General features: G+C 41.1%; 1 protein-coding gene across 1 annotated transcript; it reads left to right on the top strand.

The window, feature by feature from the left end:
- The first annotated feature begins 341 nt into the window (after nt 1-341).
- LOC138902298 (uncharacterized) lies at nt 342-710 on the top strand. The gene has a single exon (XM_070190143.1). The coding sequence runs from the start codon at nt 342-344 to the stop codon at nt 708-710; it is 369 nt and encodes a 122-aa protein (XP_070046244.1).
- The last annotated feature ends 17550 nt before the right edge of the window (nt 711-18260 follow it).

Here is an 18260-nt window from a genome sequence, read left to right as displayed (position 1 = left end):
AAGACCATGAATAATGCCTAATTCAACTACACAGTGACCAAAAAAGAGCTCCTTGCTATTGTTTTTGCTATGGAGAAGTTCCGCCCCTATTGGATGGGTACAAATTTGATTGTACACACCGACTATGCAGCACTTCGATATTTGATGAGCAAGAAATATTCTAAAATAAGATTAATGCGGTGGGTGCTTCTATTGAAAGAGTTTGATCTAGAGATTCAAGACCGCAAGGGTAGTGAAACCAAGTGGCGGACCACTTGTCTCGTTTGGAGGAGGAGGGGAGGCCACATGACGGCCTTGAGAAAAATGATTCCTTCCCCGACGAGCAACTTCTAGCCATTTCAATGACCGGGATGCCATGGTTCGCTGACTTAGCCAATTATCTTGTGAGTGGTATTGTACTGAATGAGTTCTATTCAAACCAAAGGAATAAGCTCGAACGGGATTTCCTTGACTATTATTGGGATGAGCAGTATCTCTTCCGAATTTGTACCGATGGTGTGATTCGACAATGTGTGCCGGAGGAGGAACAAATGGGAATTCTTGAGTCTTTCCACTCTTCAACATATGGTGGTCACCATATTGGAGATATAACGGCAACAAAAGTGTTGAGTTGTGGATTCTATTGGCCTACTCTTTACAAGGATGCTAGCGATCTCGTCAAGCGTTGTGATGAATGTCAAAGGGCCGGTGGGATTTCTAAGAAGAATTAGATGCCCCTCATCACCATCTTGGAGATTGACATTTTTGATATGTGGGGCATTGATATCATGGGTCCATTCATGAGCTCTTGTGGGAACACTTACATATTGGTAGTCGTGGATTATGTGTCAAAGTGGGTTGAAGCCGTGACTTTACCCAACAACGAAGCTCGAAGTGTGGTAGTATTTTTGAAAAAGAACATCTTCACGAGATTTGGAACTCCAAGGGCTATTATTAGTGATGGGAGATCGTACTTTTGTAACAAAGCTTTTGATACCTTACTCACAATGTATGGGGTCACTCACCAAGTGTCGACTCCCTATCATCCTCAAGAAAGTGGGCAAGTCGAAGTCTCCAACTGGGAGATCAAGAGTATTTTGTCAAAGACTGTTAATGCCAACCGGACAGATTGGTCAAAGAAACTTGATGATGCTCTTTGGGCTTATATGACGGCTTACAAAACACCGATTGGTATGTCTCCGTATCGGTTAGTGTTCGGGAAAGCTTGTCACCTACCAGTGGAACTTGAGCACAAGGCTAAAAAGGCATTGAAGAAGCTTAATCTTGAAGGGGATGTCGCCGCCAACTTAAGGGTGGCATAATTGAATGAGCTTAATGAATTCCGGTACCATGAATATTTAGGTTCGTCCATATACTAGGACAAGATGAAGTACCTCCATGACAAGTACATCCGAAACAAGGAGTTTAAAGAAGGTGATCTTGTGTTATTGTTCAATTTCCGGTTACAGATGTTTCCGTGAAAGTTGAAGTCTAAATAGAATGGCCCATTTGAAGTGGTGAATGTAACCCTCTTTGGTGCTTTGAACTTGAAAAATAAAAAAGATGAGGTGTTTAGAGTCAATGGGCACCGGGTAAACCACTATATTGGCAAGGTTGATGATGGCCACATCGTGGCGGTTCTTCATTTCAAATGACTGGTAATCTGCGTCGTGCCGTAACGTTAAATCAGACGCTTCTTGGGAGGCAACCCATGTGTCTTTTTCTTTTTCTTTTTCTTTTTCATTAGATAGGCTTTGTTTTGTGCTAACTAGTTTTGAAGTCTATGCAGGAATGGATGTGCATTGTAGGGACCATGTCATAATTGGCTAAGTGTTGAAAACGTGCGGACCGCACATTAATTGTGCGGACCGCACAATGCTAAAGGAAGCAGCAGAAATTAGTATGCAGCCGCACAATTCTGTGTGCGGTCGCACAACTGGAAGACCTAAATTACAAGTTCTCTGAAGTTGGCATGTCAAAATTCATAGCCAATCTGCGGCCGCGCACAAAATTGTATGGTCCGCACAAATTCTGTGGCCGCACTCACTTTTGTGCGGACCGCAGAGTTGCATCAAGGTCCAGGTAAAGAGTGCAGTCCGCACTCAAAATTGTGCGGCCGCACTCACCTTAGGTTTGGGGTGACTTGGTCAACCTATAAATAGAACCTCAATGCACTATTCACAATTTTACACACTCTGTGTTCTTGAACCCTAAGCAAACACAGTGCACATTCAATTAGTTCATAATCTACCTTCATTTCATCAGTGTAGATTCTTACATGCATCCTTCAAAACTGGTATGTTCATTACTTCTTTGGATTTTTCAATTTATTTTAGTTTTTGTTCTTTTGTGGTAGAGTTATTTTTAGACCTAAAATGTCAATTGCTAGTAAAATGTGCTTAAAATCATGTGGGTAAGATCATATATGTTCAATGGGGACTAGGTAGATCATTAATCATGTTCAATTGAAAATACCATGTCTAAGTTGTGCAAAACTTTCAAAACACAGAGTCAGTGCTACGTAATTTCAAATTGTGCGGCCGCACACAAATTTGTGCGGTCCACAGATATTAAACTTAAGGATAAAATATTGCATGAAAAGTGCGGACCTCACTCAAAATTGTGTGCTCTGCAGAAAAAAGTGTGCGACCGTACTTTGGAACTTCAGAGAACCAGGGTTCCGGAATTAGGATTGTGCGGCCGCACTCAAAATTGTGCGGTCCGCACTTCAGGATGTGCGACCTCACATCAAAATTGTGCGGTCCGCACATGGCAGTCTGCAGGCGCACTCAAAATTGTGCGGTCCGCACTGCCTGTTCTGTAGTCTGTTTTGCTGCAACTGTTATGCATCTGTGTACATCATTTTGAGATCCAACTAACTTATGTACCTCATATTGCAGACAATGGTTCATTCTCGAGGTATATGAGATACATCTAAAAGGAGAGGTGAACCCTCCCGAGGCCAGGGCAAAGGCACTCAACCTTTGGGATTGCAAAATAAAACTTTGATAAAAATGCAAAACCCGGGGAGAGGTAGGGTCACAGAGCCTTCTGAATCAAGCTCATATGTCCTGTCTAGGGAAGCCTCCGAAGGTCACTCAATGGGAGAACAACCTGAGGCCCAGTCCCAACTATCACACTTACCAGGGAGATACCAACTCCGGGACAAACCCTCTACCTCAGCAAGTTCTTTTGAGGGTTTCGATGCCGGTAGTCAGGGTTCAAAGGCCTCCTCTACACCTACTCCTTCATTAATAGTGGAAATAGATGATGATGATGATGTCCCAGATGATGCTAGAGGAGGTGACACTCGAGTGGGTGGACCAGAGAGGTCGAAGAAGAAGGAAGCATGGGAGGATCGGTTTGTGAGTATGAAGGCCTTCTCAAGGTTCAGAGAGTGGTGGCCCCAGAGATCGCTCACACTTGAGCGACAGTTCTTAATTAAGGATTTAGATATTCACAATCCAAATGTCCTTAGACACTTCCGGGCCAGGGGTGGATGTGGTTCACCCAGAGTGTCAAGGATGCCAAGGAGCACTTGGTACGAGAATTCTATGCCAATGTGGCACACATCAAGAAGGGTACCAAGGTTACCAAAGTGCGGAATTTGAAAGTTAGATTCGATCAGTGCACGCTGAACCAGTACATGGGATTCGAGGAGTTAGAACTAATCCAGTACTTGGAAAAGCTCTCTAGGGGTGATGCAGTTCGCCCTTGGCTAGCACATACATTGGCAGCTCCAGGACCACCACCACTGTGGATCACACCGGGTTCCCATTTATCGGGCCACCGTCAATTTTAAAGCAAAATGGTGGCAAACCTTTGTGTGCAACCGCTTAGACCCGAGCCAGAATGAAAACAATCTTCCCTTCCCCCAAGCAATTTTGGTGGCATCCATCATGGCTGGGTTCCCAATAAATATGTGTGCTAGCATGTCGTCCAATATTTCGTTGGTGGTCCAAAGAGGTAAAAGTTCCTATCCATATCCCAACACACTCACAACATACCTAACGGATGCAAAGGTGGAGCCGAGGAGTTTTTATCAAAAGATGCGGGCTAAAAAGCCCTTCTCATGGTACTCTTTACAAGGTCCGGGAAACCCAAAGTTGAAGGGTAAGGCAACTATCACCGGTGGCCAGTTTGATGAGCCAACTGTGGTGGTTACAGATTCAGCTGTTGAGCCTTCTACAACTTCCATGCCTTCCACAGCAGCCGGTCCTTCCACCGAGACAACTGGCATGCCACCATATCCACCTTCTAGACCATCTACATGAATGCTAGTACCTGCCTTTTTCACATATCCACTCATTACGCTGCGAATCCCCCAGACATTGGCGAGTCTCAACAACAGGATGCAGACAACTACTTAAAATATGTCTGACATATCCAGTGTTGTTGTAGCATAGTCCTCTACCCCAGCAGCACTTCAGGTACCTCCGTCAGTGGAGGAAACTTTGACGAAGATCCTGGAAAAACAGAATACTATCATGGATACATTGGTGGCGCAGCAGAGAGCTATTGAGTAGTTGGGCAAACAGGTGAAGAAGATGCGAAAATATCAGGCATCAAAGAAATCAGTTGAAAGATTGAGCACCGAGGTAGCCAAGCTTGCATCAGCTAGGGATATTACCATTGACTTTCTGATGGAGACAACACCAGCAGCACCAGCAGTTCAAGCAGTACTTCAGGCATCAGAGACAGCAGCTGGCCAGTCTGAAGAGCTGACCTGCTGCCCATACCACTGAGGAGATGCTCCAGATGTTTAGCCACCCCATTATTCCCCGACCGGAGGATGATGAAATCCAGTTGGAGGATCCAGAGGGTGCTGATGATGACATACACATTGAGACCACATAGGGAGTTCTCTTCACTCTCTATTCTTATTTTTGTTAAGCATTGAGCACAATGCTTATATTGTTTTTCAGGGGGGTGGTCTATTTTGGATAGTTTATTATGACATTGACATTGGCCTGTAATACCTTTAATACTCTTTTTCTTTTATCTTTATTCTCTCTTACGTTATGTATATATTCCTCCCTTTCCCTTGATGTATATATTCATTTCCCCTCGGTTTGTATATTCATTTGTCTTACTTTCAATAGTTTATTTTATAGGTTCTATAGTTTGTTTTTCTTAGTAGCATAACTTCTTATTTACTTTAATAGCTTCTTTTTGATTTCGTAGCTTCTTGTTATGTTTATGTGAGCAATAAGCCTCTGGTTCTCTTAATTCCACAGTTCTTTCCAAAGGTGAGTTTTGTGTGAACCAGGTGGCTCTTCCCAACGATGGATGGCGTGACAACCTTCTTAAGGGATTAATTCCATTTTTTTATTTAGGTAAAAATAATAGTAATGAATAAAATGGTCTCAAGCATGCTTCACTTGGTACCAATACATTTACCTACGACCTTATGGTTAAAAACAAGCATGCTTCACTTGGTACCAACACATTTACCTAGTTGTTGTGGGCCCTTGACTCCATTCTCTTTAGCAATCCGGCAGCGTGAGAGGTGATTTATTTAGTTGCAAGTCCAAGGTACACGTGCTAATAGTGTAGAACTTGCCCCGAATAATTTTCTAGGCAAAATTCTAAGTATGGCTTGCCTTGAGAAATGATTGTAGGCCCTCCTTGATCCAATTTTAAATCTTCCATAGCCTACCAATGTGATATTCCTAGTCAAACCATTTGATCCTAAGTCCTTTTTCATTTAATAACTATGTTAGAAGCTTTTACCCATTTGTAATGACCCTCTCTTGGCACCCGATCGATCCTTGGCATTCTTGAAAAATAATTGGCTAAAACATAAGTTTGGGGGAGAGACGAGGAGTTTGAAAGTGATATAAAGGTACAAAGAAGAGGAAATAAATGAAGAAAAGGAAAGGCAAAGAAAAGAAAGAAAGAACAAAATGAAAAATTGCCAAAAAGAAATTGAATAAAGTAAAGAGTTGAAGGGATTCAAAGAAAAACAAGGATGAAAGGCATGGATTAAACAAAGAAGGAGAAAATGAATATCATGACCAAGAAAGAGTGACATTATGTCTCTCTGGTTTTCCCAAGGAAAAAGAAAATGACTCAATAAGTCGACAAAGTATGAGCAAAAAAGAGAAAATAGAGTGCTTAAGGAAATATGATATTCCAACAAATCCTACCTTAGTCCAAAAGCCTTCATTACATCCCGAAAAAGCCTTACATGATTTCATGTCAAGTGAGCTTACATTAGTAGTGATTTACATGAGGGGAAATCATATGGTACTTAGAGCCGTACTTGTGACATTCTTTTGAAAGAGATGAGCGAACTTTTCACAATCCTTGAATTGAGTATTACATCCTAAAGTGAGATATCCTAAGGGAGAGTAGAGGAGGAGGAGTTTGGGATCCACAATGACCTACATGAAAGAGCGAGCTTCCTTGATGAATAAAGTCAACTCTTGATACTCTAGTGTCACATTAGAACTATTGTACTTAAAAAGTCAAATCATTGCATTGTTGATAGTTCATAAGTGTTGTGGGTAATTGTTGGTCCCAATTGATGTGTGTTTGATTCAATTTAAGCCAGCTGAAATAGCTCTTTTCTTGTGGAGGTGGGAGTTACCTTATTTACTTGAGGACAAGAAAAAACTTAAGTTTGGGGGAGAGATAAGTAGGGATTTTGACTACTTGCTTGCACTCTTTTACTTTTGTTTTAGCTCAAAATTGCTTAAAGGTATTCCCGAAAACTGATGAAATGTGCTTTCTTGCAGGAGTGTTGGAATATGATTCAAAGAGATGAAAATCAACTCAAGAAGAAGTAATTTTGGATAAGGACCAAAACAAAGCTAAAAGGACAAAATATGGACCGCACAATATTGAGTGCGGCTGCAGAACATGAGGAAGCCTCTAACAAATTTTCTATGCAAAGTGCGGACCGCGCAATTATTGTGCGACCGCAGAAGATGAGGTTCAGAGAGATGGATTCTAGGGTCATGAAGAAGTGCGGACCTCACCATTATTGTGCGGTCGCAGAATCAAAAGTGTGGCTGCACTCAGAAATGTGCGGTCCGCAGAAGGCTTGTATGTCAAAGTTAAAATTCGAGATTGTTACCGCACTCACAAACGTGCGGACCACGGAATTTGAAAAAGTGCGGCCGCAACCCAGAATTGGGCGGCTGCATTAGTCCACCATGTCAAGCTAATGTCAAAGTGCGGACCGCATACATAATTGTGCGGCCGAAGAATCTCTGCAGGGGAAATTTTGTCCGATAATTTCAGCTGGGTATAAATAGCTCTTTTTGTCAAATTTAGGTCAAGCAGAGAACACCTGAGAATAGATAGCCGTTTTTCTTTACTGTTTTGGGTAAATTTGTAATAGTTTATCATTTTAACATTAGATTTTCTTCCCTTAATCATCTATTATGAGTTTTATCTTAGTTATTTCTTTAATTTCGTCACTTTCTATGAGTAGCTAAACCCCTAGGTGGGGTTGTAACCCAACCCTAGTATGGGTACTTAATGGGTGATTGATTTAGGGCTTATTTATGATTGGGTATATGATATTTAGCCTATTTCTTACTTGAATTTGAGAATTGATGGTTGCAAACATTTAGTCATGCCTAATTAACTTAGTCTCTACTTGAGAAAGAGAGACTAAGTCTAGAAAAACTTGGCTAACAATAAAGTGGGGAGAACTCAAGAAATTGATAGCCCTAATTAAAGGGTTGAATCTAGAGATAGTAAGACTCGACTTGAGAATTTATCACTTGTTTTGTGAAATACCCATTTAGACTTGAGAAAGACAAATTGGGCAAAATCACTCAAACTACCAAGAGGTATAGAGTAAGTAATCGCGTGTGATTGCTATATTGTATCCCGACCAACCAAATATGCCCTAAAGCTCTCAATCTGTTAGGTAACCAACTAGGTGAAAGTTACAACCCTAGATCTTTTATAACCTGAAAAACAACAATACCAAAAACATTGTTTCTTAGCTTTACAATTATAACATTAGCATAAGATTTAGGAGTAGAAAAGAAACAACCGAATATGTGGAAGTACAATCTTGGGCGACATCAAGGGGTTTGTAGCTCAGTGTTTGAACTGTCAGCAGGTGAAGTACGAGCATCAGAGGCTGGGCAGTTTGCTTCAGAGGCTTGAGATTCCAGAGTGGAAATAGGAGCGTATCACCATGGACTTCGTAGTTGGGCTTCCATGGAATTTGAAGAAGTTTGATTCTATTTGGGTGATTGTGGACCAGTTGACCAAGTCTGTACATTTCATTCCAGTTGGGACTACCTAGTCTTCAAGGTGGTTGGATGAGATCTATATCCACAAGATTGTTTGCCTTCACGGTGTTTTCATGTCCATTATTTCAAATCAGGGCACCCAGTTCACATCGCAATTTTGGAGAGCAATGCAGCAGGAGTTAGGCACACGTGTTGAGTTAAGTAAAGAAATCCACCCTCAGACGGAAGGAAAGTACGAGCACCATTCAGATATTTGAGGATATGCTACGTACTTGTGTCATGGATTCCGGGGGTTATTGGGATTAGTTTTTGCAGCTTGCAGGGTTTGCTTATAACAACAGCTACCAATCTAGTATTTAGATGGCTCCGTATGAGGCGTTGTATGGGAGGCAGTGTCGATCTTCGGTTGGTTGGTTTGAGCCGGGTGAGGCTAGGATATTGGGTACTGACTTGGTTCAGGATGTTTTGGAAAAGTTTAAGTTGATTCAGGATTAGTTTCACACGTCACAGTCTAGGCAGAAGAGTTACGTTGACCGAAAGGTTCATGATGTTGCCTACATGGTGGTGGAGAAGGTATTGCTCCGCGTTTCGCCCATGAAGAGTGATATGAGGTTCGGGAAGAAGGAAAAGTTGAGCCATCGGTACATTGGCACTTTGGAGGTGCTTGAGAGAATTGGAGAGGTGGCTTACAAGCTTGCATTGCCACATAGTCTATCGAGTGTTCATCCAATGTTTCATGTTTCCATGATCCGAAAGTATTTCGGTGATCTGTATCATGTTTTGGACTTCAACAAGGTTCAATTAGATGGGGATTTGACTTATGATGTGGAGCCGATGGCCATTTTGGATCGGCAGGTTCAAAAGTTGAGGTTGAAGAATATCGCTTCAGTGAAAGTACAGTGGAGAGGTCAGCTAGTCGAGGAGGGTACTTGGAAGACTGAGCAGGAGATCTAGAACAGATATCCATAACTATTTGAGATGCCAGGTATGACTCTAGACCCGTTCGAGGATGAATGTTTGTTTAAGAAGGGAAGAATGTAATGACCCAATCGGTTATTTTGAGTATTGTATCCCCGTTTCCCCATTTATTGCCTAATATATGTTTGTTTGTTATTATGTGACTTCCCGTGTTGGTTGGTTTGGTTTCGGGGATTTTTCGGACCGAATTGGTATATTTAGTCGCAAGGTTGGAAGCTTATGTTGAAAAAGTTAACCGAATGTTATCTTATGTGTAAATGGATCCGGAATAGAGTTTTGATTGTTCTTATAGCTTTGTAAGGTTATTTTGGACTTAGGATTGTGGCCGGATATTGATTTGGAGGTCCATAGGTCATTTTCGCTTGAATTGGCAAAAGTTAGAAAAGTTGAAGTTTGGAGAGTTGAAAAGTTTGATCGAGAGTGGAATTTGTTATTACCAGGCTCGGATTTTGGTTCCAAAAGTTAGAATAGGCCTGTTGTATCATTTATGACTTGTGTACAAAATTTGAGGTCAATCGGAGTTGGTTTGATAGGTTTCGGCATCGATTGTAAAAGCTGGAAATCCATTAGTTCATTAGGCTTGAATTGCGGTGCGATTCATATTTTGATATTGTTGGATGTGATTTGAGGCCTCGAGTAAGTTCTTATGATGTTTTAGCATATGTTGGTATGTTTGGATGGGGTCCCGGGGGTCTCGGGGGTCTCGGGTGTGATTCAAATTGATTACGGATTGAGTTTGGCTTTGTTGAGTTATATATTTTTCTAGTGTCTGGTTTCATCATATGCATTTGCGAGAGATGTCTCACATTCGCAAAGAGTATTTGGGAGGCAGGTGAAGATTGTATTTTACATTCGCAAAGAAGCCTCGCATTCGCAAAGGTCAAGGTAAATTGTGCATCGTGATCACGAGAGGGAGCCCGCGTTCGTGTTCGCGTTTGCATAGAAGATTGAGGACGGCTTGGGCACCAAAGCTTAAGCCTTCGCGTTCACGGTCAGGGAGATGCGTTCGAGTAGGCAAAGCTCTGTGAAGCATCGCGTTCGCGAGGGAGCTTTCTTATTCGCGTAAGAGGATATTTGTTCTCTTAAGGGAGCCTTCTTGTTTGCAAAAGGGAGCCTTCTTGTTCGCATAAGGGAGCCTTGTTGTTCGCATAAGGGAGACTTCTTGTTCACGAGGGAGCCTTCACATTCGTGAAGAAAGGCATCTAGATAGGAGATAATTATTTCAAAATCGATGGTTTGAACCCATTTTTCATATTTTGAGCTAGAGACCTCGGATTTGGGTGATTCTTGAAAGGATTTTCAAGCAAGTTGATTGGGGTAAGTGGTTCTAACTCAGTTTCGGTTGTTATACATGAATATATCATTGTTTTTACCATTTAATTACTATTTTGGGTTGAACACATTGGGTGAATATGTAAAACTTCATAGACCATAATTTGAGGATTTGGAGGTCAAGTTGAGATCGAAATTGAGTAATTTTAGTATGGTTGGACTCGTTATTGAATGAATGTTCGAATTTTATTACTTTTGTCGAATTTCGAGATGTGGTCCCGGGGTTAAATTTTTGGCTTTGGTTAAAGAACTTAGCTTTATCGTATTGAATCGATTCCTATAGCTTGTATTAATTGTATTAAGTTTGTTTGTAGCTAGATTCGAGTCATTCGCAGTCCGATTCGCGAGACAAGGGCTTGTTGCAGTGGAGGTTTGTGCGGTTTGAGGTAAGTAACACTTTTAAGCTTGATACTAAGGGTATGAACCTTGCACTACGTGTTTTGTGGTTGATTCTGTGGGACTTTGTAGTTACCTAATCTTGTTGTTATTCATGTAGCCTCAATGTGTTAGAGAAGTTGAGTTGTGATTCATGTTAGAAATCATGTTTAGACTATATGCCGGTACCCAACCCACAAAGGCCGTTTCTGTTGTTGAGTTATTTACTTAAATTGCAATTATGTACCCAGTGGCATTCATCATTTGCATTCATATCTCAGTCTCTGTTATCATTTATTGTTATATCATGTATCATTATTTGGGCTGATTGGAATGAGATTTATGATCCCGAGAGACTGGAGAGATTGATGACTGAGTGAGGCCGAGGGCCTGATTGTGAGTGATGTTTATGGGATCGGAATGAATGCTATATCATGCTTTATTGATTCATATGAGGTCAGGCTGCACACCGAAACATGTCATGTTAGCTTATATTAGTGTTTGGGCAGCATCCACCCCTATAGAATTTGACATACCAGCAGTGAGGGCAGGTACCGTTGAGTGTTGAGTGCGAGTGCGGAGTGATTGAGAGTATTTAGTGATTGGGAGTGCTGAGTGATTGAGCGTGCTTGGTGAGGTTGAATACTCCGAGAGTATTAGAGTATGAATTTATCACCGTGTTGCATTTTAGGTGACATGTATATTTGACATATAGATATAGAGATGTAATATTCCTCATATTAGCTATACTTAGAATATTTACAAGTATTGAGCCTAAACTGTCGAACTTGAAAGCATGTCTACTTTTTCGTACTGTGTACCACTGTTTATGAGATTCTCTATGAGTTATTAATGTCTTATTCCTGTCATATCTATGCTGCTATTATATGGTTTGGACTGTACCTATCTAAGCTTGTCCCTGCTTTCAGCCCAAGTTAGTCCTATTACTTATTGAGTACACTGGCTCAGTTGTACTATTACTAAGCTCTGCACTTCGTGTGCAGATCTAGGTACTTCTGGGCATGGTGGTTGCTAGACTTGGAGCATTTCCTGCTTGGAGACTTTTGAGTTAGCTGTTTTGGCATCCGCAGACTTCGACTCTCCTTCCTTTTCAGTTTATTTAGCATTGTTCTATCTTTCCAGATAGTTGTATTAGATGTTTTGACTATGTTGATTTTTAGTAGCTCGTGTACTCTATCACACCCAAATTTTGGGAGATTTTGTATTGAGTCGTGGTATTTCTTATCGGTTATTTATAAGAATTTTTCTGCTAAACCTGTTTCTTCATACTTTCAAATTTCATAGTGCATAGTTATTTGTGATTGTCGTCTTGCCTAGTTCTGTGATAGGCACCATCACGACATGGTGGGTTTGAGTCGTGACAAGAATGATGTATACTCACACCTTATTTTTTATTGTCGGACCTAACTTTATCAGCTGTAGACAGTCACACTTGACCATTTCTACCAGGAGGCAAACGGTGTAGCAAATACTCTGGCAAAACATGGTATGCTCCTAACTCTTTCTGAAGGACAATTGTAGTGGAATCCTATACATTTTATGTCTTCCCCACCCTTTACTTTCGATGCTTTCAATAAGGACCTTTTAGACGTTACTGTACTGCGATTGGTCCCCCTTTGTAATAATGCTACTATTTAGATTTTAATATAATTGTATCCTTATTAGCAAAATAAATGCTTCTTCCAATACACAATATGATGTTTCTTACTAATATACAGTATAATGCTTTTGGCAGTGCTTCTTCCCTGAATATGTAATACAACATATTTGGACATTACTTTTTGTTATTAATTCGGTCTATAACTCTTGGCAGGTTAGAAATATATATTTATGTTATTAGTGTTTATTTATTATAATCAAATTGTTTATATTCTTTTATTTCCCTACGGATTATAAATGGATTTGTTTACCCATAAAATGATGCAGTTATATTTATACGTGGTTTCTGGACAAATGAATTAATTTATTTCTGAAATAATAAAATAATTGAAGGAATGTACAATACTTAGCCTTGAAATGAGGACAAAATAGCAGAAACGATAATTTCGGTAGAAGAACTTCCAAGAACAATAGTGATGAAATCAGGGAACGAGAAAGTAAAAATGTATAAAGCTTTTAATCGATTATAGTGTAAGTGTTTCAAAAAAGTCCCCTTTACAATGATAACTGAGCTCACTATTTATAGCTATGCATAGAGAACAAGGTCCTAGGATCGTGCCTTTCTTTAATGTCAATTCTAAGGCCATTGATGAAGGCATAACGGTGAGCATAAGTGACAAATTCTCTATAACGGGCAGTATACTAAATACCGTAGAATATTATCCATTAAATGCTACCAGGTGGTAGGTATCTATTGCATCTTTATGAGAATCATTCTTTCTGGTGACAAATGTAACATTTGTCTTCGGTTTTGACTATCCTCTGCCTTCGGCTTCGCGTGTCACTCTCTTATGCAACCACGTGGAATAACATATTTTATCATATACAGATAGTCCCCCTACTTTTCGGTGACCTAACTTTATATCACTGGGAATTTGGTAGAAACATTCTTTTTGGATTGAATTTCTTTGATCCCCTCTGAAAAGCTTTTGACGGTTGATTAGAAGCACGTCTCTCCGCATTTAATGCCCCAAACACGCGTTATCTCATGATTCAGCTTAACTTTTGCCGGTTATCGAGGTAATCATGGCCACGAATTTAGCCGCTTATACCTTCACTTATACGCATTAACTTCATTCATTATACTTCATAACACTAAAAAGTTTCTTAGACTCTCTTTTCTCAACTCATCTTCCGACTTTACCTTTATTTAGCTCCCTTCTTTGAGAAAAAGAAAACCCTTCCTCTTGATAATAAATGTCCTCCTCTTCAAGAAAACCTTGTTCTTCAAAGAACAAAGACAAATCTGATGATGCCGCTCCTCTTACAATAAGCACCATTGTTCCAAAGAGCCTAGTTACCACTAAGGATTTCGAAGAGACGTTTTCTCGCACGTGGGCCATTGGCAGATACCTTTCTTCAATCCATGCTTCCAGTATTTCTGCTGTGAAGGAAGATTGTCGCTGCCAAGATTTGGACATTATTTCTCATGATCTAACAGAGCGAGTAACCCCACCCAAGGAGGGTTTTACATAATATTACACATATCCATTTACTTTGGGAGCGTTTTCTTTGAGTGTAGAGCTTGACTCCATTATTGTGGAGTTCTGCCTCGGCTACCAGGTGTGTTTGGCAGAAGTAAGTCCTTCTGTGTGGAGGACGATTGTTGCCTTTGACATTTGATCCAAGAAATGGGACAGAAGATATCTTTAACTCACGTGATGAATCTCTATTCCCCCAAAGCCTTCCGCGGGAAAATGATAAACTTTCGCAAACATGGCCACCATGCTAAATTATTTAGCATGGATGATGACAACAGTTGTAGGTGGATGGAACGGTTCGTTGCAATTGCCACCAATTATATTATTTCGGCAACGACTTCATCCTTTCTGAAATCATGGAACCTCACTCATAAGCTCCTTGTTTAATATTTCTTTCATTAGAAATTTTTTCATAACCGTATTGATCCTCCGTCCTTCGCCTGTTTCAGCAACTCGATGGTTTCTGCCTAGGGTTGAAGGCTTGGACCAATGGGTCCAAAAAATCTTGGACGTCACTATACCCAAAACCCGAAAGTTGAAAGAACTGGCCCTCAAATACGAGTGGAAGGCCAAAAATCATGGTAACTTAGACTCATCTCATTTCTGCTTTTTATGTAAGGAAATTGTTTGACACTTTCTCCCTTTTTTTGAAATCAGGTCTACCCACATGCTCAGTTGTCATCCCCGAGGAGGACATTTTGGCGGATCCTATTGATCCAGCGAGGCTGATTCAGGAGGCGCTTACTCGAACATGTGTCTCTGGGCCTGCTTCGGGTACAAGTGTTTCTTCACGGAGTCCCCGGCCGGAGAACAAGCAACCAAAAAGAAGGCATTCCTCTACGGCCGGGGGAAAGAATAAAAGGGCAAAGAACGCCACCCTGAGTCATCTATTGAAGTTGTGTTAATGAGCCCTTCGCTTGGTCCGGTCATATATACCATGATGATTGATGAAGATGGAGAAGCTAGTGGTGAGGTAGCTTCTCTACATTGAAGATGACGAACCTTATCAACTCAACAGAATGATCAACTTGTTGAGTTAGTTACACCAACCGAGGATGATGTCTCAGCACTTTGGGGTAGTTTGAGATGGTAAAAAAAGCCAACATTTGTTTTTGGGTTCCGGTTGTTGTGCCCGGTATTGCGGGGCTGAGTACCGGGTCCCTGCTATCTTCGGTTGGAGAGAAACCAACAACTAGCACTGCATTTGTCGCGGCTGATTCTCATCCTTCATCACCATCACCTTTATCTCCTTCTTTGCTAGCTCTTCCATCTACAATTGATACATCATCTCCACCGGCCGCATCTGGCCAAGAAGAGGGTGTTCCTCTTCCCAGTCCCCAGTTCATGGGAATTTGGGGGAAAATTATGCTGCCCCCTCTAAAGATCCGGAAAGGAGGAGGAACGTTACTCTCTCGGTATCCACCGGATGCAACTTGCTATCCTGGCCGGGGGAACATGTTAATTATCTTAAGCCTTTGGCTTCAGAGAAAGATTGGGAAAAGATACAGGCTCTCTCTCGAGAGTGATTGTTAAACAATGCCATGCCTAACGCCGCAGCGGTACATTCTTTACTTCCTTTGTTATTTCTTCTATTTTTACCTAATTTTATCTTGAGTTTGCCTTTCTTGTTTTGTAGGCCAACTTTCAGGCTTCTAAAGGCCTCCATAGGTTGATCCGGGAAAATGAAGAATTTCTTCTGCATGGGATAATCATTTGGCCAAGTGGGAGCAGACTGTCGCTCGCCTCTCAGAACTGGAGGCCAAAGCTGCTGAGGCCATTATATTGGAGGCTCGTTTGCAGCAAAGCGAGCAAGAAGTGAGCCAAGAGATTGGCCCGCTGAGGGTTAAATTTGATGAAGCTAGGGCCAAATGGCCAGCTTACCACAACCGACCGCGAGGCTGCCTCCACTAAGAGATTGACCAACTTGGAGGCAGCCTTGAAAACTCCAAAATTGAAGAGCTTGGTGTTGCGGTGATAAAAAATGCCCAGTTGGAGGAGAAGTATAAAAAGACTATCGAGCATAATAGGTTCTTTAGCTCAACTCTCCGTGACCTTGATGTTAGCCTCTGGCCTGTTAGATCCGCCGAGAAAACCTTTCTACCGACGTAACCCAACTCAAAGAAGAACTTAAGCATTGAGCGGCTTCCCTCATTGTTAAAAACTTACGTTATGTACATGATGAGGAGAAAAACTTTCGAAGAGGCCAAAGCTGGTATCATTGACTTTGATTCTGAAATTTCTAAGGCCCGTGAGTATGAGTTAGCTACTAAAAGGGGTCTCCTGGTAGGGCTTGATGCTTTCGGTTCTTCTGGTTCCGGTTCTGAAGCTTCGGGAACTGAAAGGGAAACGGAAGGCGAAGATGTTGAAGGCCAAACTAATAAGGTCGAAGGTGTTCAGCCATTAGCGGATCTACTTACTTCCCCTGGGGCGCAAGCACTTCTCTTCCTTCGGGTTCCAGAGAGACAATAGTTTAACTTTTCCTTTCTTTTCCCAACTTTTGTACCTGTGTCGTTTTGGCACGTTTATTGTAAATATAAACATCTTTTGCTCAAGTATTGCATGAGTTTTTTTGTGTTCTTTCGTTTGAACATTTATGCAATTTTTAACCTATGCATTTTGTTTTTGCTTAAGTATTTTGCGTAAATTTTACTGTTTGCGTCTGCTTATGTAAGGCCTTGGGAGTATTTTTCCTTCAAAAGCATTTGGATTTCGGACACAAATTCATCCAAAAGTAACCCTCTAACGTGAGGATTTTCATAATTATTTGCGCAAGTTTTCTTTTTACGTCTTTTTGTGCAAGGCTTCCGGTGTATTTTTTCGTGAAGACATTTTAATTCCGGGCATAAGTTTTTCTAAAATCTACCCTTTAACGTGAGGGTTTTTATAAGAGATGGCCCTCTTATATTTACAGTGCTCTTGAAGAGGACGTATCATGTTCTTTACGACACTAGCATTTGAAATACTTGTTTAACTTTCAAATGACAAAGTCAATTCATCGTTCAGATAAGAAATATGATAAAAAGAAAAGGACTTTACTTTATTCCTTCCATTTTCAAAAAGTACATAAGCATTTCGATATGCTAAAAGTAAATTGCCATTTCTTGTGGCTAACTTGTACAACTTGTTTCTACGGGGCTGGTCGCGCAATCCTCGGTCCTGACGATATAACTATGTTTCGATTTTCATTTCCAGGTCAATGTGGCAGTCATTGTTGTCGTATCCTCATATCATCTCCCCCCTCCCCCTCCTAGTGTTCAAATGTGAAGAATGCGAATTGGAATACTGGGAATCTTGCACCTTCAAGGATCCCATTAATGAATTGCTAGTCCATCTTCTACTTGGTAACAAACTTCGCTTCCCCTTAGGAATTTATGCTATCGAGCAAAAGACTATCTAACAATCCTCGATTGGTTTGCACTTGTGAGTTGTCGGGTAATCTTTGCTTGATAGCAAACTTATTTTCCCGGTGGGAATTTTGCTATCGAGCCAAAGATTATCTAACTGCCCCGGAGTGGGTCTTAGCTTGTGTGCCTTGTTATTAAAGGTCTTATTGCTGCAGTTGAAATTTTCTTCGTAGTATGCTTTCCGTTGCTGCCTCGTTAAAAACCTTGCCAGAAAAACCCAATTGGGACAAAAACTGGACAAAGGAAAAAATAGTGCAGCACATACTTTCAGTACAGACGATGCTCATCGGCAATAGCATTTCTTGAGGTGTGCCACATTCCAGTTATTGGGAAACTTTTCTCCATTTTGATTGTCCAACTCGTACGAACCTTTCCCGGGAGCTGACGACAGTGGTCCGACGATGTCCATCTCTCATTTCATGAATGTCCACGGAGATAGAACCAAATATAGTGGTTCTACCGGTTGATGTACTAGCGATGCCTAGTGTTGCCATTTATCGCATTTTTGTACGAACACTTTGGTGTCTTGTTCCATGTGGGGCCAATAATATCCTGCCCTTACTAGCTTTAACACTAAAAAGTCTACTCCTGAATGGTTTCCGCATATTCCTTCATGGACTTCTCACATAATGTAATTAGCTTCGGATGCTCCCAAACATCGGGTCAGTGGGCCTTGGAAAGATTTTTTATACAATTGTCCTCTTTTGAAGCTATACCATGCTGCTTTGACACACAGCGCCCGGGATGCCTTGTCATCTTCAGGCTATATCCCGTACTCGGGATAATAGATGATCGCATTCCTCCAATCCCAG

This window comes from Nicotiana tomentosiformis, chromosome 12, assembly GCF_000390325.3.
Source record: "Nicotiana tomentosiformis chromosome 12, ASM39032v3, whole genome shotgun sequence".
Lineage (NCBI taxonomy): Eukaryota > Viridiplantae > Streptophyta > Magnoliopsida > Solanales > Solanaceae > Nicotiana > Nicotiana tomentosiformis.
Note: the sequence above shows the minus strand (reverse complement) of the source record. Positions and strands in the feature narration are given on the sequence as shown.

Excerpts from the sequence above, each read along its gene's own strand:
- LOC138902298 (XM_070190143.1), top strand. The coding sequence starts at position 342 with ATGACCGGGATGCCATGGTTCGCTGACTTAGCCAATTATCTTGTGAGT.